At 34.5% G+C, this 23,287-nt stretch overlaps 4 protein-coding genes across 6 annotated transcripts; 2 read left to right on the forward strand and 2 right to left on the reverse strand.

Annotated features, from left to right (window-relative positions):
- Positions 1-259: 259 nt before the first annotated feature.
- LOC143304503 (venom serine protease Bi-VSP-like) lies at positions 260-14,802 on the reverse strand (the record flags this gene model as incomplete). Its single annotated transcript, XM_076626978.1, has 5 exons — positions 260-452; positions 524-575; positions 960-1,250; positions 13,886-13,981; positions 14,733-14,802. Coding segments are annotated over 5 exons (546 nt in total), but the record flags the coding sequence as incomplete, so codon positions are not given.
- Positions 2,228-3,974, forward strand: LOC143304495 (omega-amidase NIT2-A-like). 2 transcript variants are annotated; one of them, XR_013061159.1, is made up of 4 exons: positions 2,228-2,398; positions 2,791-2,959; positions 3,234-3,467; positions 3,619-3,974. XR_013061159.1 is itself a non-coding variant. In XM_076626974.1 (3 exons), exons 1-3 carry the CDS (start codon positions 2,315-2,317, stop codon positions 3,365-3,367), a joined length of 387 nt encoding a protein of 128 aa, XP_076483089.1. In that variant the 5' UTR covers positions 2,228-2,314; the 3' UTR covers positions 3,368-3,974. The 2 variants fall into 2 exon arrangements, 1 of the variants encoding a protein (XP_076483089.1); XM_076626974.1 differs by having other exon boundaries at positions 3,234-3,974.
- An 840-nt stretch (positions 14,803-15,642) lies between the features above and the next one.
- Positions 15,643-19,027, forward strand: LOC143304478 (uncharacterized). The gene is made up of 6 exons (XM_076626966.1): positions 15,643-15,709; positions 16,126-16,323; positions 16,432-16,720; positions 16,897-17,237; positions 17,451-17,650; positions 17,801-19,027. The coding sequence occupies exons 2-4, from the start codon at positions 16,241-16,243 to the stop codon at positions 17,137-17,139; spliced, it is 615 nt and encodes a 204-aa protein (XP_076483081.1). The 5' UTR covers positions 15,643-15,709; positions 16,126-16,240; the 3' UTR covers positions 17,140-17,237; positions 17,451-17,650; positions 17,801-19,027.
- A 352-nt stretch (positions 19,028-19,379) lies between these two features.
- On the reverse strand, positions 19,380-21,725 carry LOC143304477 (survival motor neuron protein-like). Of its 2 annotated transcripts, none has more exons than XM_076626964.1 (6): positions 21,111-21,725; positions 20,748-20,930; positions 20,508-20,622; positions 19,821-20,118; positions 19,621-19,700; positions 19,380-19,552 (listed from the first exon to the last, which is right to left on the reverse strand). In XM_076626964.1, exons 1-6 carry the CDS (start codon positions 21,162-21,164, stop codon positions 19,494-19,496), a joined length of 789 nt encoding a protein of 262 aa, XP_076483079.1. In that variant the 5' UTR covers positions 21,165-21,725; the 3' UTR covers positions 19,380-19,493. The 2 variants fall into 2 exon arrangements, with proteins under 2 accessions (XP_076483079.1, XP_076483080.1); XM_076626965.1 differs by having other exon boundaries at positions 19,381-19,552; positions 21,120-21,723.
- Between the last annotated feature and the right edge of the window lie 1,562 nt (positions 21,726-23,287).

The following is a 23,287-nucleotide window of genomic DNA, read 5'->3' on the forward strand; positions in this document are numbered from 1 at the left end:
ACCGCGGATTCGTTATTGAACCTAGGATCATTGTCATTAGTTTCTCGAGTGCCTAACTACCACGGTTACTTGCCCGGCTCTATAATAATCGTATTTGCACTAGCCGATGTCTTCTCTATTGCACAACGACAACGTGTAACCCAAACGAAGATTCGTTTCACGCCCCTAACCCTAATTCTAATGTCCGCTCCGACATATATATATATATATATATATATATATATATATATATATATATATATTTGAGGACTTACTCGAAAATGGCACCTCCTCCACCAATCTAAGAATGGCAATATTATGATTGTGTATGTTTTCTATTCCATCCATATGTGCACAATGTGCTGCGGTCAAAACATGCCTAGCCGATATCAGGGAACCTCCGCACTTCCATAGTGGTTTGTCTGGGTTTCGGGGATTACGAAAACCTAATGCAGCGATCCATGGCCAAGCGCCTAAAATGCAATAGTCATAGTTGTGAATATACATAATTTTTTCTCACATAATGAGTAACAACGATTATTACCTATTCGATATTCGATCATACAGCAGACGATAAGTATATACGTACAAATACTCTGAAATAGAGATTTGATAAAGACAGAAATTAAATTTTTATTCCAGTGGAATACAAATTATTAAATAATTCTATATAATTTCTATTTGAACTATACTGAACTATAAAGTTCAAACGTGTAATTTCTGCCCTAACAGTTTTTGATCTCTATCCATATTATTACTCCTATATCAATTTTTTATTTCAAGCAAAAAGATACTCTTCCTAACATGAAGTAAAAGAAAGAAATAATTCAAGTTAATAAGTAAAGTTACTACTGATAGAATCATAGCATTATTATTTAGTCTAATTGAAATGTACATTGATGTGCTGTTTAATGCCTTTAAAGTTCATTCTTTGCAGTAAATGGCTTATTATTAGTCGGAAAGAAAGACATAAAACGTACCAAGTTCAGCTGGTTTACCATCGACCACCCTGGTATGAGAGACGTTGCTAAAACCACAGTATGGTGGTCGCAAAGCCTTATACTTATACACAGTTTTTATTAAAATTTCTCTCTTCTCTTTGTTTGGATTGTTCCGGCAGCAAACGATCGTAACATTGCCCTGGTATCTGCACACTGATCGTCTATAAAAATCGGTGGCTGTACGGTACTGTATCTGCCATATTTCTTGCAGAGGTTTACATTTTCTGTAGTCAAGGCACCTGCCTTCTTGATTGTCCGGTGTGGTACATTCTGGATCAAACAATTTTAAAACATTTATACAGTTCAAAGATGCGTAAGAAAGCGACACCGATTACTCAACTTTCGAAGTAAAAAGCCGATCAAGTCCACCGGATTGCCCTACAGACACGTATTAATCCGTAAGAGTTAGTCATCATGTTGATAATAATTATCTAAAGAAACTCACGTGAAAATATAAAATTTTAATTGTTATATTAATAATTTAATTATAATTTAATAATAATAATTTAATTTAAAATGAGTGAGGGCTAGGAGATCATTTGGATCGGTGGAGATAGGAGTTAGCGGGCGGGAATTGAGGACTGCTTCTATTTCTATGATAAGAATATTACGGTGTTAAGCTCATATGTTTCTGTTTCTCCACTCGCGCTGCGCCATAATATCCTTTGATATTTCCGATCCTCTGGTCGTACGAGGAATTACCGATACATTTTCTCGATGTCGCCAGTGAGTACGTACTGATGAGCGCGGAATCTAATTAATATACAAAATAAATTGTGAATTGATTCGAGAATATAGGATTTCCCCATTTTCATGATTATCGTGATTTTTGTATAAATATATTTTTTAAGATACTAATAATTAGGTACTTATAAATTAGTATTATCAATTATTTTGCATTTATAATTCCGCCTCTAGTATAAGTGTTAATTGAAAACTAACTTTATGTTTCAAAAAGTACTAGCAAAGTCGTTGAGTAACAAGCCACTGATGCTAACACAAATAGCATTGTCGTAATTAAATATTTCTAAATATTCATTTTTCACTTTGAACCTGTAGAAACAATTTATTATATATACTATTAGCTAAGTAACTGCATATTTAATTAAGTCGAAATATAAAACTTAGTTATTTTGATAATTTAGAAAATAAAAAACTGACAATCCTTTCAATTTAATTTATGGTTGGAACAAAAGACAGTTATTTTTCATTAATTGAAATATTGCAATGCAGAGTACTGTCCAAAATACGCTGAGAGTATTCCTGATGGTGAAACGAGCGTTGCTTCATCGAACGCAACTAAAGAAAACAACATCTATGTAGTTGGTGGTACGATGCCTGAAATAGAGGGCGATAAATTGTACAATACCTGTACTATTTGGGGTCCCGATGGAACTTTGATAGCAAAACACCGAAAGGTAAGTAATATATTCCTTTATGGCTTTGAATTTGAAAATATTGGGGTGAAGAAAGTGACTCTATCTAGGAATAATTTAGGAATATACATATGTACATACGTATACTATAACCAATTCTATAATTTACGGTTTATAAAATACGTTATGATACGGTAAACGCCCATTTTTGTTGTAATGTGTTTGTTGTTGTATAAATTTTTCACATACGAAAATACTTATTTTTTCTCCTTTTTAAACATTATTAAATGATAAGATTTTTTAATAAAAGAAAGTGATAAAAACGCTGTCAGTTATTAAATAAAAAATAATTAAAGTTTAGGAGTTGGTAACTTTGATATTAAATTACAAAAGTTGCAGCAATAGAATTAGCGACTACATTTTTATGTTATTAGGTACATCTATTCGACATCGACATTCCTAATAAGATTACTTTTCGAGAGAGTGATTCACTCAGTCCTGGTAACTCCCTAACGACGTTCGATGTGAAGGGCTGCAAAATAGGTATTGGCATTTGCTATGATATTAGTTTCGAGGAAATGGCACGCATTTATCGGAACAAAGGTACAGTAACTTAATCGATCAATACTTAACTAGCAAAAAATTAAATATCTTTCTTAAATATATTCTATATAAAATTAATATAATCTGTAACTCTGTATAAAAAGATGCTTAATTTAAAAAACCAGTATATTTGCTGAAAATGAAACAAATAAAAGAATTAAAAGCACAATAAGAGGACTGTCCTCGCATATTCAGAAATGATGGAATGTGAACCGTGCAACTACGGAGTTAATTGGTATTCGGTGGCTTCATATTTCCTGCTTCTCTGGGTTAGGTTGCCAAATGCTGATATATCCAGCGGCATTCAATATGACCACTGGACCATTGCACTGGTCATTACTTCAGCGTTCCAGAGCGAATGATAATCAATTATACGTTGCCTGCATATCACCGGCTCGTGTTCCTTAAGCAAGTTACGTCGCATGGGGACATACACAGTTGACCAATCCCTGGGGAAAGATTCTTTACGATTCGGAAACTCAAGAGAATAAGGCAGTCACCGATATCGGTAATTTACAGCTTAAAATTAAAAGCGAGAGATCCATGATGTAATTAATTTTTAGTCTCGTTAATTTATCGATTTAGCCATCTTCCTCTGTATTTGTTGAATTTATTAGTAAGCATTACTTATTACTTCGTATGTTTCTTTTTTCTATCAGATCTAAAAGTTGTTGAGGAAGTAAGGGCTCAGATACCTACAGTTTCTTAGAGACGTACAGATTTGTACGACACTGTCTGTAAGAAGGAGTAACTCTACACTAAAACAGAAAATGTTTTTTTATAATATTTCTACTACCATATTCTTTTTTTGTGGATTATTACTAATTTCTTATCATTTGTACTAAATGAATGACTCAATTAAAAAAACCAAAACGTTATAAATAATAATCTGTATATCTTGTGTATCAACATGTAATTGGATATTATAATAATATAGGAATGCTATAATAATATAGGATAATAATATAGGAAAATAATAATATAGAAAAAAATACATGCTTTTAAACACCTTTAATATCGATCACATAAATTGTTATAATTCACAATGATTACGCATACATAAAAGACCCCTTGATAGTAAAATTTACGATCAAAAGGCAATTACGTATCGTTTAACAACATTTAATTTATAACACCTTTTAAACATTTAGACAGATTAACACATAACACTTCTTATATATAAACATCAATTCGAAGTTATCAGCTTGGAGAAATTGGTCGATTAATACCTGTAGATTGTCTGTCTCGATGAAAGACTTAAAGAGAGCAAAAACATGATAATGCCGCTAATATAATATTCCTTCTTTCTTGTATCTGTCTGCCTCTCAGGTCGTTTTACCAATTACAATAAGTAATTTCGACTTCTTTGCGCTCTCTTTTAACGCATTCGAGACCGAAAGAAATTCATATCAGTCAGTAGGCAAGAGTATAATATACATATTTTATATATAACTTATGTTGTTACGCCGCCTAAAACATCTGCACGCCAGCCCGCGCGACCGGACAACAACCGACCTGCGTAACGTCACTTCGACCCTCAATAAACCTAAGGGCCCACCATAACTTTCACTTTCCTGTATTGTTTCGCCATGTGTCGTCAATCCGTTTGTCCTGAAGAATTTCTTAAGCCTAAAAGTATTTTCGACGCACATCTGGTTTTTTAGAGAGGTCCTTGGGTTTATTAGTCGCACTTAAAACACGGAGAAAGCGGGTATGCACCCATGAGGAAAATCCGAATAGCCCTGTAATAAAACAAGCTAGGTTTTCTCACGCACACAGTCATCTATCCACCACGATGGTAGGAGACTCCCTACTCATCCCTTCGAGCAGTAATGCAGGTCATGACCAATCGACACCTCGGTTCGTTACCCTCACTTTTCCTAACGAAATTGGGAACAACGAATCCGTGTTCTTTAGGCACAGGGGCACACCCACACCGAACTTTTCTTCCGTATTAAAAAAAGAGCGACAGTCAGTCTAAAAACTAACGCCTAACGCGGCAGTCTGCACATAGCGCGAGAGTCGCATACTTCCCGCAAATCTTTGTCGGTTCTCGGTGTGGTCGAACATACATCTTCTCTCCTAAATACATCATAGTGCTAAGTCCATTAATACACTGATTTCCAGTATAAGAGCCCTGCTCTAGCGCACATATCTATCGCATCGTTGTGCGACAAGTTGTTAACTATTTATTTCGGCATCAGTGTAGTCTAAGTGTTGGACATATATAATTTATAACTCTGTGAATCACAGGGTTATACAAACTCAATCGCCCCTTATTATCTCAACGGAAATCAGGGGATCGATCAATTCGTGGTGTCGACTGCTACAGTCGTAACGGGGATTTACGACCCCCGTTGACGTCTCTCCTCGCGATTACGTCTCCCCGCAATTGGTCGAAATTACATATGTAGTAATGTATATATCATGTTAATTTCATATTTTCTTCAATATAGAATTATTATATATATATATATATATATATATATATATATATATATATATAACTGTACATAGTACATTATAGAATAACATAGTATATAATTTTATATTTTAAAAATATGAGGCATACTATTTAAGATTGTCATCGATTTAAAATCAAAGTATGAAAAGGATACCCTGGAGAGAGTAAAACACAGAATCATTCCAACTAAACATTCAGATCGTACCGACACCTAGGTATCGTCTTACAATTAAATCTCGGTCTCGAATGGATTAAAATGAAATACATACTTGCAGCTTCAACATCTTCAATATCGAGGAGATTCAAACTTTACAAATAAATGTAAATTGCGATGTAAAACAAAGCGATGTAGAAAGGGAAAAAGGAGGAAAGAAGGAACAGGGAAGCAAAGAGAAGAAACGAATTTTTCATTTTCTCGAAACTGGATCAAATTTCAATGAGTTAAAAGAGAGCGCAAAGAAGTCGAAATTGCTTATTGTAATTAGTAAAACGACCTGAGAGGCAGACAGATACAAGAAAGAAGGAATATTATATTAGCGGCATTTTTGTAGCCATTATATATGGTTTCGATCGCATAATTAATCAGTATCAACTTACCAGTCTTTAACGGAAGGACAAAAAGAAGAGCAGACGGCACACAGACCGCAATCATGATCATTTTCAAGTAGAATCTCAAACTGCCGTACATCTTCGAAAACTTCGTTAGTCGTAAGGGATCAAAGGATGATGTCCGCGCTGCGGAAAATAGATGAGAAGCGGCTATTTCAACAACCACCGTGTAGGTACTGCACTAGCCAGAAGTATCTGCGACAGAAATCAGAATACACTCGTTTTCGCATGGTTGGATCAATTTCGCGTGGGACTAACCTGATTGAACCTAAGGCGGGATAATTGCTCAACTCACGACTTTAACCAGACCGCTTGATTCTCTGTAAATGCTTGAAATTGACGCTTGGATTCTTTCCAGATTAACTAGCTTTGCCCCTCCCTCCCTTTATCTATTTTCTTAGATCGACTTAGACTGCCACAACATATTATCTTTCTTCTTTTCTTTTCTTTTCTTTCCTTTTGATCTTTTAAAGCCCTAAATCGCTGGCTATTTTGTATACTATATATTTTGTACACTCAATTACTCTGTAAGTCATAAGTACATATGTTTTACAACGTTATTTGTCGTATTTCAGTAAACCCCAGAAAAGCCAGAAATATATTTTCAGCATGTTTTAACGCGCCCCTGGCAAAGATCTCAAAAACGAGTTGCGGCACAATTTAAAGCGACAAATAGCATCGCGTGTCTCGTTGTGGTAACACACGTTTCGCCAGCTTTTTAAAAGCGCTCTCCGTCTGCTTTTTCCTCTCTTCCCTGTCTCTTCGTTTTTCCTTAACAAGCGAAACCATTTTCGCGAGGACGAGAGTACGGAAATGACGTACTGGCAATTTTGTTTTGTGATAATACAAGCAGCTCGGTTTCAGTGAATTAAACTTGGCCCCAAGCTTCTACTTATCCCTACCTTCCTTTCCTTTATTTTCCCTTCTATATCGGTTTTGCGGTTTTCCACATTTCCATCACAATAAACCATGTTTTTTCTCGATTTTACATGTTAGCCAATGATTCACGGCAAAAGCGTCGACTGTAAAAATATTTGTAGTTGCAATAGCAACAAGTATGTTTTCTCAAATAGAAAATATTGGGAGCGTACACGCTGGCAAAACAATTCATGAATAGCTCGTCCTCTGCTTGTTATTTGTTTCGATACTGTTAGCAAACAAATTCATGAAACATACTGGTATAGCGTAAAATGAACATAAAAGTTTTGCGTACACTTGAGAGCTGAACTTTGGTTGTTATACGTATATTATATATATATACGCACACAGTTATGTATATGTATATATATATATAGAAAATTCCTTAGAACTTTGAGCTTAATAACATATTAAAATCATTAACATTAAGGAGGTGAACTTTACTTACCTATTACCAAGGTTTCTTCCGCCAAATAATACATAAAAATTGAAAAAGATAATGTAACTAGTTTTAACTTTTTTTTGTGTTATAATTTGAATCACTCGATTTATCCGACTGAGGATGGTCGATCGCAATCTCAATTTATACGTATTCTCATCGCATGAAATAGATCACATGAGGGATTTTCAAAAGTCGATGGAATATTAATCGCGATTAATTATTTGTAGGTGTATTCTGTGCGGCTAAAGCAGTCACCTAATGAATTATTGAGTGCCAGGAATGTTAGCGGTAAACAGGATTGCGGCTATGAATGATTCTCTAATGTGTATATTAGAGATGAATTTGATAATTTATCCTCATAATATGCAATCCGCTTTTAAGTGGAAATAATAATTAATAATTTCTGTTTGATTAAATATGAAGGGCAGATAAATCGATACGCTTAAATCAATATTAGAATTTCTTAACATTTTTATCAAATATTTTAGCACTGTAAAAGCGTCGTAGTAGAGAAATATTAGGTTGTTCCAAAAGTTTCTTTCGTTTTATAAGAAAGTAATAGATGTGCAACATTTTTCGTTTTATATTATTTTATTGAATTACGTGTGGTCCACCTTTTTCCAATTTAATGTAAAATAATATAGAATAACATAAAACAAAATATGTTGTGCATCTGTCATTTCTTTATAAAACGAAAGAAACTTGGGACAACCTAATAGAAATTTACTTTTATTATCCATTATAAAAATGGATTGTTAATCCTCTAGGAGATACGAACAATATAATTGCAATTAATAAGGAATAAGTTAGCATAACTTAAACCAGCTTTTGCAGAAGGCTATTAGCTAAAGATGTTTATTAAACAATGACAACATGAATTTTCTTAAGTACCCCATTTGGTACTTAATCTACTTCGTAAGTACTGTGTGTCCTAGCCTTCAAAGGATGCAATTTTAACCAGAATGTTTCACATTACTTACCCGTATTATTTCCTTGTAATATAATTTATATTTACATTATCTACGTTACGTTACATTCTACGCGTTAATGTAATGTGATTTTTATTTCTAATCGAAGTTATTCAAAATTTGTAGTATCTCAATAAAACATTAACAGCCTGCAAAAACTTCACGGAAGCATTAGTATCTTCGAAACTATTGAATTCAAATGGCTAATATTCCTTAACAATATACATTCGACGACGTTTATCGAGAGAAGTATGTGGCGTAATAGTTAAACTTTCAATTCATATACATATATCGTTTATGAAAAAGTAGTCATTCTGCTTTTGTGATCTGTGACACACTATAAATTCTCATAAGCTAACTAACGCCTAATCTTCTGTAACGTATTAATATAATATAGGTATGTATATCTCGACTTTGAGCAACCAATTGGTGCTAAATAAGCTTTAGTACATACTTCTTACACGTAACAAAAGACCAGTTAACATCTCTGCTCTTAAAAGAAAAACGAAAGAAGCTCTGAAAAGCTGCAGAGTTCAGGTCGAATAACACCAGCTCAGATAAATGACCCTCTAACTTACCTTTGTCCTCATCGACGTCAGTGATTTTAAAGCTAGTTATAAAGTGCACTTCTCAGCCAGCGTCCACGGCAGTCAATATTATTTAACGGGCCTTAACGCGATGTAAAAAGGGAAAAAGGAGGAAAGAAGGAACAGGGAAGCAAAGAGAAGAAACGAATTTTTCATTTTCTCGAAACTGGATCAAGTTTCAGGCTGCTCGCCAAAGAGTCTGTAGCTAACGAGACAAGATTAGACAAACCACGCTTTAAAATTCCCACAGAACTATAATAATCCTCGAAACCAATACGATTCGTCGATCCATCGCCTGATTAAAAAATGAGATAGGATGAAGCTCACTAGTCGGCCTTTGAACTTTCAATAGCGCTTACGGCTCGTATACTCTAGTTTGAATGCTACAATGTAAGCCAAGTCAGCTGTAACTAGCGTTCGCGTGATTGTCGCTATCTATTATTCACGCGTTACACGTTCACCAGACAAACGCGTCTACCGGTTGACATTGTTTTCTGTCCTGAGTTTCAAAGCAATTATGTTGCTTCGTGTAATCAAATCTCGCCAAACTAACGATAAGTTCTTGTTTGATCTTACACAGTTATTAAAACTATACAAGTTAAACCAATCTAGCCTAAACAAGTAATGTCGTTATATATTCTTTTTTAAATCTATATATTGTTTAATAAATCGTGGTTAGGATATAGTAGCTGACAAAAATATTCGGACAAATATATTTGTAGAAACATTTTAGGAGTGTATTATGCATAGTGGCATTATTTAATACTGTACTATCATGGTCGTGTTGGTATTATTCGAAACTAATCTGAAAATCTGTGTGGAATTTGTAAGATATTTAGTACGAGTACTGTGCATTACTGATATGTACACAACCGAGACGAGATAACGAAGGTACTGCTCTCCATCGTTCATCGCTACGCGTTGCTAATAGCAACGTATAATGCATATATATCTCGCAAAGACCATAAAAGTACCCAATGGAACCACGTTTAATATTTGATAATAATGTCCCAATACAGTTTCGTCATTTTCAATTAATTAAACACGACCCTCTCTTTAAAAATTAGAAGATAAAATACGTAATACAAATCTACTCGAAATCTTTTAAACCTTACGGACGACCTTACGGACCTTACTTATGGTCTTTAAAAGCAGCAGGGATTAGCAGAATATTAACTGCGAATTTTTCTTGGACCGCAGCATGCAATATGAAATATGGTTATTAAAATGTACACTGAAAATTTCATATCCATAAGATACTCGTGCTTGTAGGACCTTGAAAATGAATTCTTAACCCAAATAGTCGACCGAGATACTCGAGAAATTTTGTGAAGCTGACGTCAATACCAATATGTACCGTCGTTGTGCTATTATTTCGTGATAAGCCGTATTGATTGCACTTCCATTTCACGGAATTAATTTTTCCACACAAAAAGTGATAACGATAATCGAAAAAAGAAAAATATACTACCACTTTTCGTATCAGCATACACAAGCGCACTCGATTTTACACGAGTATACAATTTGCAAATTCGACGGAACGATCGGATTTAATTATTTTTTCGATATTTCAGGCATCAAGTTTTATTTACACATCGAACGTTGAAATACGGCGAAATACAAAATGTACAAACCACTCTGGACATTAATTAACTTTAAACGTTATTGATTAATTAAAGAAACCAACCATTGTGTTGATTTTTACATTTTGAAAAATTGTTATCTACTTTTGCTTTGTTTAAAAATTGAAAAAAAATACTTTTATTGTAAGTCACGAGTATCTCTTTTATTTATTTAAACTTTAGATCAAATATTACAATTTATAAATATATCATTTATTTAGATATACTTGTAATATCTGTTTTATAAGTTTGTACAACCATTTATCTATTTATCTATTTTATTTGCACATAATCTTTATAGACTGATTTTGTAAAGAATAAAAAATTGTGATTCTATTTAAAAACGATCGTGTCAGACTCAAGTGATAAGCGATATATATTTCAGCGATATATATATATATTCAGATTTCACCATCACATCAACGGTGCTATTGGAAACGTTTCACAATAGACGTCTTATAAGCGCCTGCGATGTCCGTCATATGTAAAGCTATACCACTGAATCACGGCCGCCATTTAGTGATTAAGGTCGATCACTTAGAGTTGTTAATCCGACATAATGGCGAGCAATACATCGAAGACATTATTGGAAACACAGTTACAGTTTAATTTCATTGAGCTTATTTGCAAATAAATGTGTACAATATATTTTAGAGGTTTTAAATATTATTGCTGACTAAACATCGCGTCTGCGCATCATCTTTCTTTAACTTTTTTTGCATTTCCTTATCGACGCATGAAGACGAAATGCGTAAATTTTATTATTTATTTAAACATTACTATATTGTGCTCAAAGTAGCGGAATATCGTTCTATTATCAATATATGAAGAACTAAAAGAATTAAAAAAGAATTAAAAAAATATGTAGTTCAATCAATACTTCGTGTATTTTTCTATCTCCACAAGACAATATCCGGACCAGTTACGCTTACAGTATCAACAAAGATTTGTCCAGCCATACGGAATAAGTCGTACTCAGTAGTTTAAAAGTATTAACCGCACGAACTCCAGAAACACTTTTGAAGTAACTTTCAAACCAATAAATCCCCGAACTAAGAACTGTCATATTTCGTCTCTATTTATCGAATATTGTGAGAAAATGCAAAAAAAAGAAGTTAAATAGAAAAAGTACTTGGAAACTTAAAAGAAAAAATCTCGAAAAATCTCTTAATACTTTTTACTGTCATCTTGAGACGCACCATATGTTAAGCTTCTTCGTAGTTACAACTTTTACCGCAGATGTAACGAACTGACAAATGCTTCGAATGGCGCGCGCGCGTCAACGCCTACACTTAAATTTTAAATAAATGTTTTTAAATAAATGTTTAAAATAATACATTAAATGTATTAACTTTCTTGCGCAATTTCATTTAATTTCTTACGATATGGAGGGTTTAATTATGTTTAAGGTATCTATTTGAATCTTTTAAATTCGAAGTTTTTTAAAAAATTACCTTAAACTTTATAAAATTAAATCGTTTTTCCACTTTGTTGTATCATAAAACAGTTACTTAAATTCAAACCTTACCGTCGTCTTAAAATATTCTATATTTTCCTCGTCTTAAAAAATCTCCCTACAGAAAGAATAAAGAAGAATAAATTCCCATACGTTAAATTTCGCGTGATTGATGGAATACATAACGATAACGAGAACTAACTAGCGACAACAAGCAACCATTAGCAAGGACAACTGGCGACTATAACTGTCGTCTCTATGATGTATGGTGACTAAGGAGAACAGCCAGCAACTACGGATTACATGTAACAACCAACTGCCCCACTTCTAAAAGGCAACTAACTTGCAAACCCTTTGATGGTTTCTGTAGCGTGATATACCCCTTGAACGTGGTTAAAGAATGTGGTCGTCGCTGGACGGCGGTTTGACAGCAGAGCGATCTCGCCAATTCAAAGCTTGACATTACAAACTACCGAGAATCATTAGGCTCGTTATCGAGCATCTAGCTTTCAGAAGGTGCTTTATCATATGATATGACTTCACGATATTTTTATAGCAAGAAGAATGGCCAACCTCTAACAAAACAAATTTTTACTAAGTGCTGCATGTGAGCTGCAGGCCGGCCTACTAGGGAAATTTGACGAATGAATAAACTAAAATATATACGAATATATTCGTTATATCATAAAATGCCCGCATTATGTTCTCTAACACCATAGAGGAAACTAAATTTATATATTAAAAAATTGGAATACCTGTTATAAGAGAGTTAATTAAATTCTAACCTATCGATGACTCCATAAAAACCTTTATTTCCTAAAAATGTATATCTTCCAAATTCTCCTTAGAAAGTATCATAGAGAAAATATGAAACCTGAAAAGTACATCACGCTGATGCCTCGATCAACCCTCGTGCTTCGCAGTCCATGTGTCCGAGCGATGAATTCCTTCCAAACAAGGAAAAACCAAAGGGAGGTCTTCTTCGAAGGACGTGAGAGGGTAAGGGAAGCAACGGGAACGATGATCACGCGATATACTGGCGGCGTACGTATAGAACGGCTGTTGCGAGAGAGTTCGCAAGAAACAAGAAGAAAAAAGGAATCGTAGGCCGACGCGACTATACGCTATCGACGGACAAACAGCGACTGAGCCTAACTGAAACGAACTCTGTCGCAGTATGAGCACGGGCTACGTTTGCGGGTCGATCGAACACGTTCTGCGTCTCTCCTCGGCACCGGCGTCAAAACCACCCCCGACGAGCGCAACGCACTGGTGCACCTGCAATATTAACCACTGGTCTTTCCTTTTTCGCGCGATATTATATCAGCACCTATGATACCATTTCAAAGACCGCAATCAAAACATTAAATACCGCATTAAAGCCATACAATAATTCGCAATATTCATTCGTAAACGTTATTGTATATGTGCTTAATTAATCGTTATTATGTTTCGAATGATTTACTACCTCGTATTCCATAAGCAGATATATGGTTCATTTTCACCTCAAGTACGATATAATTTGTAACAAATATTTATAATTCACAATGTAAAATATTTATAATTCATTGGAAATATTTTTCTATCACGGTATAGTGGTCAAATTTCACATAAATCACAAACATATGGTAGTCAGAAGCTATACTCACGACATGACAAATCATGAAGATGTCATGAAAAATGGAGTCCGTCCATATATATTCAAACGCAACGAACAAGTTCGAACTTTTCGAGAACAAACGATTTGTTCGATAACATCTGTCGCGAGCTTCTCTTCCTTTAACGATAACAATTGACAACTAAAGCTCGAGAGGCTCGTAAGGATGAACAGCGACGAGTATCTAGAAGCTATGTACTTACCTGGGCAAGGAGACTCCAACACCAAGGACGTTGGAAGTTTCGAGAAGCGAAGATGGAAACTGAAGTAGCACGTCAGGTCAACTCCGGCGAAAACTGCTAAAGAAAGAAAAATCCAACTAATTTGTTTCCAACGATAAAATGAAATTAATTTGTTTCACAAATTATTAACTGGATATTATTAAAAAATTATTCAAAATTCGCTTGATTGATTCACGACCCGGGACATTTGGGTCATACCATTTTGGTAATGGACGAAAATGGCAGAAGGAAGAACGACCGTTTTTTTCATATTTCTCTTTCCCCGGGAAACGATGGAATGCCCGAGCACCTTGTTTCATTTCTTCTCGACATCAATTTCAATCTTTTTAAACGAAATGTAATCTGAACGATGAAAAGTTCATTCAAATAATGCTCCGCGCCAGACACTCACGAAAATTAAGAAGAAACATGGAAAATTCGCGAATAAAACGGATTTCTTTGTCCCAGTGAGATAATAAACCTCGTTCACGTATTGGTTTTTAAAATCAATATATCCACCAATGTGCACTCGTTTAACAAGGGTGATGGAACGTGCCAAAAATCTCTCAAGAGGGTCTTGGCAACGGAAGAGTCGAAAACGTCACAATTATGAATGAAAAATTCGAATAGTTGCTGATTTTACAGTCGAAACCGATAAAGAACTCCAGATATTCCCCCAATTAATTTACAATAAATTCGCGAAAATGATCGATTGCTGACGTCATTGTATTCTAGAAAGATTGTAAAACGATAAGAATTTATTGAAAAAACTTATATTCGATGATAACACTTCTAATAAGAGTACTAAGAGGAGCGATTCTGTACTCACCTTCCTGCCTCGAAGTACCGAACGCAATTAACCGTCCGCCCAGGATGGAACCGTTCGGAACTTTTGTAAGTCACTACACGGCCGCTGCTTATGGTGGAAATGTAATAGATATAAGTACAGAGCGCGTGAGCGAACTAAAAACGCGATAGAGAAGTAGAGAGAGGATGTTCCGTCCTTGTCTAATGACGCGCACTTGTACAGGAAATATGTAACAGGGGTATACGAGCAGCGTCAGTGTCCACTAGTGTGCATGCCTGATTAAACAAGGACAGGAAGTATCTATACATGGTGTTCTCTTTCTATTTCCATGTTGCATCCATCTTACTATACAGTACACACACTCAGCTATTCTATCATTATATTTGTGCGTTGCTTATGTGTGAACCAAACATTTCCATGGCAACAAATCGTTTGTCTCTTGTTTGATGCTCGGTTTTCAACGGAGTTGAAAGAATTTTTTAAGAGAAACGTAATGGACGGGTTGTTTTTAAAGTAATAAACGGAAATTCTCGTATCCATTGAGAAACGATAGGCGATTTGAAAGTGTCACTATGAACGGTGATTTATCGATGCAAGGTAGTATGAATAAGATATTTTATAATCTGCGAAAAAAGGTAAGGAATATTCTAGATTTTAGATTTTAGAATTTCCACGTCACAGACGAGTGTGTTTTGTTATTTGATTTGTAATATTGCTGCAGTTCTCTTAATAGCTGTTCGTTTCATGCGATACTCGCACATAGTATCTATGACTTTTGCTTCTAACAATTTTTATAATTAGGCTGTATCAAATATTTTTAACGTTCGTGTTTCATGAAAAATCATGTGTAACTCGTTGAATTCGCAAATGTAACAAAAATTACATGAAAAAACTTATATTATTGTAATGAAAAAATAATTATATTAGGAGGAGAGTCGTATTTCGGAACGTCATCGGAACATATTATACCTTGTATGTGATTATTTGGAACACAATGGGTGAGTATATTATAATTAAAATATATTCCTAGTTCCAATTCTCTTGAATAGTGTCAGTGACCAATCGAAATAGAAATCAGTGGACATCGTGGAAAGAGAAGGCGAAACCAAATTTGAAAATTCGACATCGGTAATTCAGTAGTTAAGAATAACTCAATCGATAATGTAGATTAACTAGTTATAAACAAATATATGAAATATAAATTCAAATTATTCTTATCCATCTAAAAATTGGAAATTAAAGAGCAGAAGACAAGAAATTGTCTTCGAGGATTTATATAGTAAATACATTCTTTTGCCTGTATTACCTAGAGATAAAACAGTTGTTTGATGGTTATCTTATAGTGTTCAGTCATTGCGAAAAATATTTTTAATCGGTTAAAAACTATAATTAATTAAAAACTACATTTCTTTAGGTATATAGACATTAGCGATGTATTATTCCGGGAAGCTCGTCTATCTCCCGAACATCGTGTCTGCGACAACATCGATTTGGAAATTATCGTTGCAGAGTATGAAAATTATTACAAGATGAAATTTCAAAAATATCCCATATTGTGTAAGAAAATAACTGGAAGGGAAATGACGAGGGAAGTGACAAATGCAAGCAAAACGTAAGAATTTAAATTATTTAACGATATTAAACGGTATTCAACGTATCGTATTCAACGTATCGTATTCAACGTATCGTATTCAACGTATCGTATTACAATATGATCCAGTGTTTGTAGAAGTATTGAGACAAAAGCCAAATCTGTTAGTAAACAAGCGAGAAGTGAGCCTGTGAAAGAGACGAATCTACAGCAGAAGATAACTGATGACAATACGAATCATATTAATCTCGGAATGACAGTGACGTCGATATTTCCCAATGAGAGTGATGGACGTTCATCAGAAGAGCTATTTAACGTCCCAATGGAACAATCCATGCAATCGAAGATATTGAAATGCATTGAAAAGCTTTATTCAGATAATCCGGAATTACGAAAGATTGCTGAGGACATCTCATGCGTAAGTTATTTTCGATTAATATACGTATCGTAAAGCTTTTAAACGATAAAATTCCCGTCGATAAACCGTTCAACGTATATCGACGATGACGTGATTTCAGTAACGCTTCAAATACCAAATTACGTAACACTTACTTAATATAGAGAAGACGCCATTTTATCTTTGTATCGTCACAGGAGATCATAGTAAACAAATTAAATGTACATTGGGATGACGTTATAGGCCTAGAAGAATGTAAAACCGCTGTTAAGGAGGCCGTTGTGTATGCCCTTAAGTATCCTATCTTTTTTGATGGCCCGTTTTCCCCCCTGGAAAGGTATTTTGCTGTACGGCCCACCTGGTACAGGAAAGATACTCGCATTCTTTTCATTTCTGTACGTGTTTACAAGAAATATACAAAACAGGGAAAACGATGTTAGCGAAGGCAGTCGCGACAGAATGCCATTGCACCTTTTTTAACATAACTGCCAGCTCATTGGTCAGCAAATGGAGAGGCGATTCCGAGTAGTATATACGTGTAAGTTGCTTTGTCTCTGTAAGTTTCTTTGTTCCTTTGTCTATGAAGGAGAGATTCTAGGTATAAAAAGATTTGATTTTATTTTTTGTCATTCATATAGAAATAGAATAGTTGTTTGGAAAACGAAATGATATCATATTCGTGATGAGGCAATGAATTTAAGGAATTTCGAATATAATATTTAATGAATAATACATTTGTTAAACTGAACAGGTTTTATTTGAACTTGCCTATAGTCATTCGCCTACAATTATTTTTATCGACGAGATTGACTGGATCGCCACAAATAAAGGAGACTGTATATTGTCTGAACCTGCAAAGAGATTCAGATCAGAACTTCTTTCTAGATTGGATGGATTAGTGTCTAATGAGAATTCTAATGTAGTTCTTCTGGCTACAACTAATTCCCCTTGGTACGTATATCACGTTATTTCAATGTTTTCTAAGTAGAAAATATCGTAATATTTCTCCAAATTCCAAATATGTTATTGTGTTGTTTGAAGTATTCCTTCATTATTATTAGTATAATAGAACGATAATATTTATTGTAAATATGTTATTAGGGACATTGATGCAGCTTTACTCAGGCGTCTCGAAAAGCAAATATACGTATCATTACCCAATGAAGTTGCTCGACTTGGTATATTCAAATTATACCTTAGCAACCACTTATTAGAAAATACAGACATTGTAAACCACATAGTAAAATGTACTGAAAGATATTCTTGTGCAGATATAAAATTGCTTTGTAAGCAAGCGTGGCTACTAGAAATAAGCCCGATATGGAGGAGACTTGAAAAGAAAGAAACACCTGTTACCACTTTGAAATATGAATTAAAAAGTTATGAAATATTAGCAAAATTGTTTAAAAAAATGTCACCTACAGTTATGCAAATAGATAAATATGATACGTGGAACAAATAAATACGCAATCGTAAGGACAGATATTGAAAAATATAAATAAATGGATTATCGTTCGAGAAATCATTCGCATGTGTGTGCATGTGTGTATGCGCGCATGTGTGTGCGCGCATGTGTGTCATGTGTGTCATGTGTGTGCGTGTGTGTGCGCGCACGCGCTATAGGCTAAGTTTAAAATATTCGGTTGTATTATATCCTTGTATTATATATGTCGGAGATGAAAGGAAAACCGGAGCCTTCCCTTTGCAATTTTGAGGAAGCCTTCTAATGCTTTAGCCTAGATTTTATCATAACTGTAATTAAGCAATTGTCATTTGTAATTGTTTGATATTTGTGAAAGCGAAAGTGGGTTCGAGGTGACAACTGGTCGCCGAACGTAGCCACGGTCACGGGATAAACGTTTTGCCTGACGAAGGTGTGGATCGGTTGTATTGTTCTCCCTAGAAATCACATAGAATTGTACTTTAGAGATGTCGATATAATGGGACACACGTTGTATTAGGAATCAATCTCCAGACAGAAACTGCCTAGTAACGGCGTTTGAATCTTTCTCGATGTTTCCAAAGAGTATACAACAAACTTTTGACAGAAATTGCCTAGCAACAACGATTGGAACCTTCTCGATGTTTCCAGCGAGCATATAACAAACAAATGCAGTCGTATAGCGAAAAAGATTTTCATCAGATATTCATTCGTGTGATCGCCTTGGAAAGTGATACATCGAGCAATTTACCGAGTGTCTCAGCAATTGTATTTTGTGTTTAAAATTATTCTACACATAGTAAAGAGTTATCCCGTTGACCGTGGATTCGTTTGAACCCCGGAACATTGTTAATAGCGTTAATTAAATTCATTATTCGTGAAACCTATCAATCGTTAATCTCATTATACGTTAAATTCATTATTCGTAAGACATATTATTCGTTCCTCTTATTGTTCGTTAAACTTATTAATCTTTAATCTAATTATTAGTTAAACTTATCGTTTGTTATTCTTATTATTTATTAAACTCATTATTCATAATATTTTGTAAAATCTTGTTTATTCGCGTAAATATATTCTCTGTTTCGTAAAACAATGGCTAATTCAAACGAAGGATCATTACGCGCCTTAAATGCTAATGATAACCCGACATATATATGTGAGTGTATTTTATCAAAAATATGTTTTTTATGTTTTCTTATCTTAGTAATTATTTTTAAAAAAGTCTTAAAGTCTTATATGAAAATAAAGCTGTTCTTTATTTCAAATAATTGAAGTAAATAAATACAATGAGTTTTATATTTTATTATATCTTATATTATTGTTATATTGTTATTGAAAAAATTGATATAATCAACAGTTCTTCCTGTTCTCTTGATTGTTTCTTGCTTGTTTCAAACCATGATAATAACCTACAAAAGAAATAACATAGTCCATTGAAAATTTAATATACAATAAAATACTTATATGAAATAATTACCTGTGTAATATACCATATAACCACTAATATACCATGACATCAACATACTTGAAAGTGCGTCTGTATCATTATCTGGTAATCTAGTACATTTTATTAAAATTTCGTATTTTTTTTCCAAATAAAATGTTAAACTTATTCCAAATTACTTATTAATATTAGAAGTATTCAGCATTCCATTAGAATTTTTAAATTGTACTTACTTGGCCATTAATTGTGGTGGTAAAGGAGGTGCAGGTGGCATTATATCAGTCATCGAATTGAAAGATGGTCCCGGTATGAAGTGATGTTTATACGCATTTGCTTCTTCAGAGTCACAATCCATTTTTTCTACATTATATTTTTTCGAATTTACATTTGTAGAAAAATTAGTCTCACAAGTCTCATCGTTCTCTTCATTGAATTTCTCTTCCAAAGCTTTCTTTCGTTGTGCTATTTGACTTTGCAAACCTTCTGATTCTAAAAGAGAACTCAACTCGACTTTCTCTGTATTACCATAGCCTAAACACAGAGTAAAAAAAATTTTTGTCATTTAATAGAATTACTGAATGCCATTCAGTTACTGTCCTTACAGGCAATGTATTAGAATTTCCCGTGCATAAATGTATATGTATAAATGTTTGCCTTGATATATGTAGTAATAATCACTCGTCTAATGAGGAGAATTATATTCCAAGCAGCTAATAATGAACAATAAGTAACATGCATGTTTATGGTTCATGACCCTATATCCCACGGGTCTCCCCATAGACATTGACAGGTACTCCTGCCCAGTTAAGGACCTGCTGAATGACACTGTGATAGACTATGCGAAAGCCTTTACTTCATATATATATATGTATTTTTAGTACATTTCTTAATTGACATAACCATCATGCTAAAGGTATTACCTACAAATTTTACAACACACGTGCCATTGTTTTCGTAAATTTTTGATATTATAGCTTCATAAATTTCTCCATCCTCTGAGTATATTGCACGATAAGGTGCTCCTATGATCCATTTCTATAGAGAAAAGATGTGTATACAAATAAATATAAGTAAATAGCAAAATAAAATAATTTGCTTCTTAATCAATATATTTAATAATATTCTGTATCAAATTTGTAATATTCTATCAAAATCACAACCTTGTGTAATTTACTTGCGTGTTTAGGCTGCTTAAGATTTTGTAGGTTTTCTTTCGGTTGAGAATTTCCAACATCCATTCCCATTCGCTTGATAACTTCTTCTTTTGCTAAATTTATTGCTTTATCATATGCTTCTATTAATGCACCATCATCCCAAACATTATCATTGGCTGTGTCTGTATCCTTTTGAGATAGCAAATTATACGTTATTAATATTGATACAAGTATTTTATTATCAAACTATTGCAAATTATCATATATGTCATTTTTCAAAAATTGACTAAAAGGTAGTGGATACTGTTAATTACTATTATGCTAAAATCTTGTACTAAAATAATGTTAAAACCATTACGTTTCCATTACCATACATACGTTTCCATTTCCTCGTATAAAAAGAACATTCATATCATCTGCCATTTTAAAATAACATCATTTAAATATTGAATTTGCTTCTGAAATATTAATTTGTCTCATTTCTTTAACTCTAACACATTGTAAACAATGATGACATTATACCAACTATAATACTAAAAATCTATTCCCCATTCATTCGAAAGATTATTTTTTGAAGCAAGGTTAACATTGAATGTTCCCAAACTTCAATAACTGTATTTTACTTTCTTTACAATATCTAACAATATATTAGAATACTATAAAAAAATATTGTATGCACAAGAAACTGTTTATAGCGAAATAGCAAAAGAATTAATCACATATTATAACTAAAACGAGATTGTTAAGTAGATTATATTATACTGCATATGCGTTAGTGTTTCAGCTGGTAAATATAGTTTTTATATCTGAAGATAAATAAGATTTAATTCTATAAAATTGCATAATGAATTATACATCTATCTATTACTATTCGTATTTCCCCTTAGTTGTATGTTGTCAATAGCATCAATCACGAACATATAAATAAATATAGAAGAAACCGTTCGGAAATGGAAAGGGAAAAATGAACATGGAAGACAAGAAAGTTTTCTTCAGGTTTAGCGTATGCGTGATACGCTTTGAATGTCTCAGATAAAGATAAAGATACTCTGCTCATTTCTATTTGTTCCGCAGAACGAGAAATTTGTTGTCTTTCATATTGGTTTTTACCATTCAATTTTTGGGCAGTTTTCCCTAGCGAGTGTCGGTCCCTGTTTGATAAAACCAGACCGTAATTTATACAGATATGTATTATAGATATATATTTGTAAAACTGAAATCAGATGAAATAAATGTTGCCTGAGGTTTTAAACGTTTAATAAAAACAATATTTCATTTGGCAAAAAATGTAAGATATGTAAAATTACACATTGATCATTTTGCTGGTCTTGTATCATAAAACGTGTGGCCCGAAGAGCATGTCACGACCGGCATACTTCAAATCCGACGGACTGACGATAGAGATAAAGATGTGGCGGCACTCGGCGACAATGTATATCGCTGAACCATCATGAATGAACCATCAACATCCCAACGGTCCTTCCACCGAAGGTTCTAGAAGAAAGAGCACGTGGCAACGATCGCGGACGCCTAGCAAATGCATGGACGGTGGGGATGTTGAGGGATGACAAAAGAAAGTAATCGGATCCGATCGAAAGTAAAATCATAAGAGTCAGTCTTAGAAAGTCACGCCTGGAGTTCGGACGTAGATTGTAAAGTGTATTGATGTTAGAAAAAAAATAAAGTTTTCTTTTTTTATTTTTTTACCTCAAATTCCTTTTTTATTTTGTTATTTTACGTGACAACACCATCGGCACCTGGATGAACCTTGATAACTCGGCCCAGAGGCCAATGCATGGAGGGAACGTTGTCCTCTCTGAGGATGACGATTGTGCCCTTTTGGATGCTGTGTCCACCCTTGCTCCATTTATTGCGGTTGGTTAGCTCGTTCAAATACTCCTTATGCCAGCGGTTCCAAAAATGTTGTTTAAGCTGTTGGATATGCTGCCATTTGGAGAGTCGGTTCGATGGAATGTCCCTGAAATCTCGATCACGTAAGCACATTAATGAATCGCCAATGAGGAAATGTCCGGGAGTGAGGGCTAGGAGATCATTTGAATCGGTGGAGATAGGAGTTAGCGGGCGGGAATTGAGGACTGCTTCTATTTCTATGATAAGAGTATTACGGTGTTAAGCTCATATGTTTCTGTTTCTCCACTCGCGCTGCGCCATAATATCCTTTGATATTTCCGATCCTCTGGTCGTACGAGGAATTGCCGATACATTTTCTCGATGTCGCCAGTGAGTACGTACTGATGAGCGCGGAATCTGTGGCGGATCGGTATCAACAGGACGCCGAAAGGTCGAGGCATCAACGCGGCGCAACACCTCCCGGGCGATCCGCGGGTACCAACCGCCAACACTAGAGGGCTACGACGACAACGAGTCTGTCTGTCTAACTCGCTAGCGGTCGAATATACGAGCGATTGATATAAATACCGCACCTAGCGAGACTCCCTCTACGTCTAAGGCAGGGACTATCGGGCATAGCCTTACTGACGAGTCCACCGGTAGTCCCGGGACGAAACGCACAACTCTCCCTCTCT

Source organism: Bombus vancouverensis, unplaced genomic scaffold (assembly GCF_051014615.1).
Source record: "Bombus vancouverensis nearcticus unplaced genomic scaffold, iyBomVanc1_principal scaffold0037, whole genome shotgun sequence".
In the NCBI taxonomy this organism is placed as follows: domain Eukaryota; kingdom Metazoa; phylum Arthropoda; class Insecta; order Hymenoptera; family Apidae; genus Bombus; species Bombus vancouverensis.

Coding starts and splice junctions, on each gene's coding strand:
- LOC143304477 (XM_076626964.1), bottom strand. CDS start 21,164: ATGGCAGATGATATGAATGTTCTTTTTATACGAGGAAATGGAAACGTA. Junction 20,623..20,747: donor ACGCAAGTAAATTACACAAG/GTTGTGATTTTG, acceptor TTTTCTCTATAG/AAATGGATCATAGGAGCACC. Junction 19,701..19,820: donor CCACCACAATTAATGGCCAA/GTAAGTACAATT, acceptor AAAATGTACTAG/ATTACCAGATAATGATACAG.
- LOC143304478 (XM_076626966.1), top strand. CDS start 16,241: ATGAAATTTCAAAAATATCCCATATTGTGTAAGAAAATAACTGGAAGG. Junction 16,324..16,431: donor GTGACAAATGCAAGCAAAAC/GTAAGAATTTAA, acceptor AATATGATCCAG/TGTTTGTAGAAGTATTGAGA. Junction 16,721..16,896: donor TTGCTGAGGACATCTCATGC/GTAAGTTATTTT, acceptor GTATCGTCACAG/GAGATCATAGTAAACAAATT.
- LOC143304495 (XM_076626974.1), top strand. CDS start 2,315: ATGCCTGAAATAGAGGGCGATAAATTGTACAATACCTGTACTATTTGG. Junction 2,399..2,790: donor TGATAGCAAAACACCGAAAG/GTAAGTAATATA, acceptor TTATGTTATTAG/GTACATCTATTCGACATCGA. Junction 2,960..3,233: donor ACGCATTTATCGGAACAAAG/GTACAGTAACTT, acceptor TCTCTGGGTTAG/GTTGCCAAATGCTGATATAT.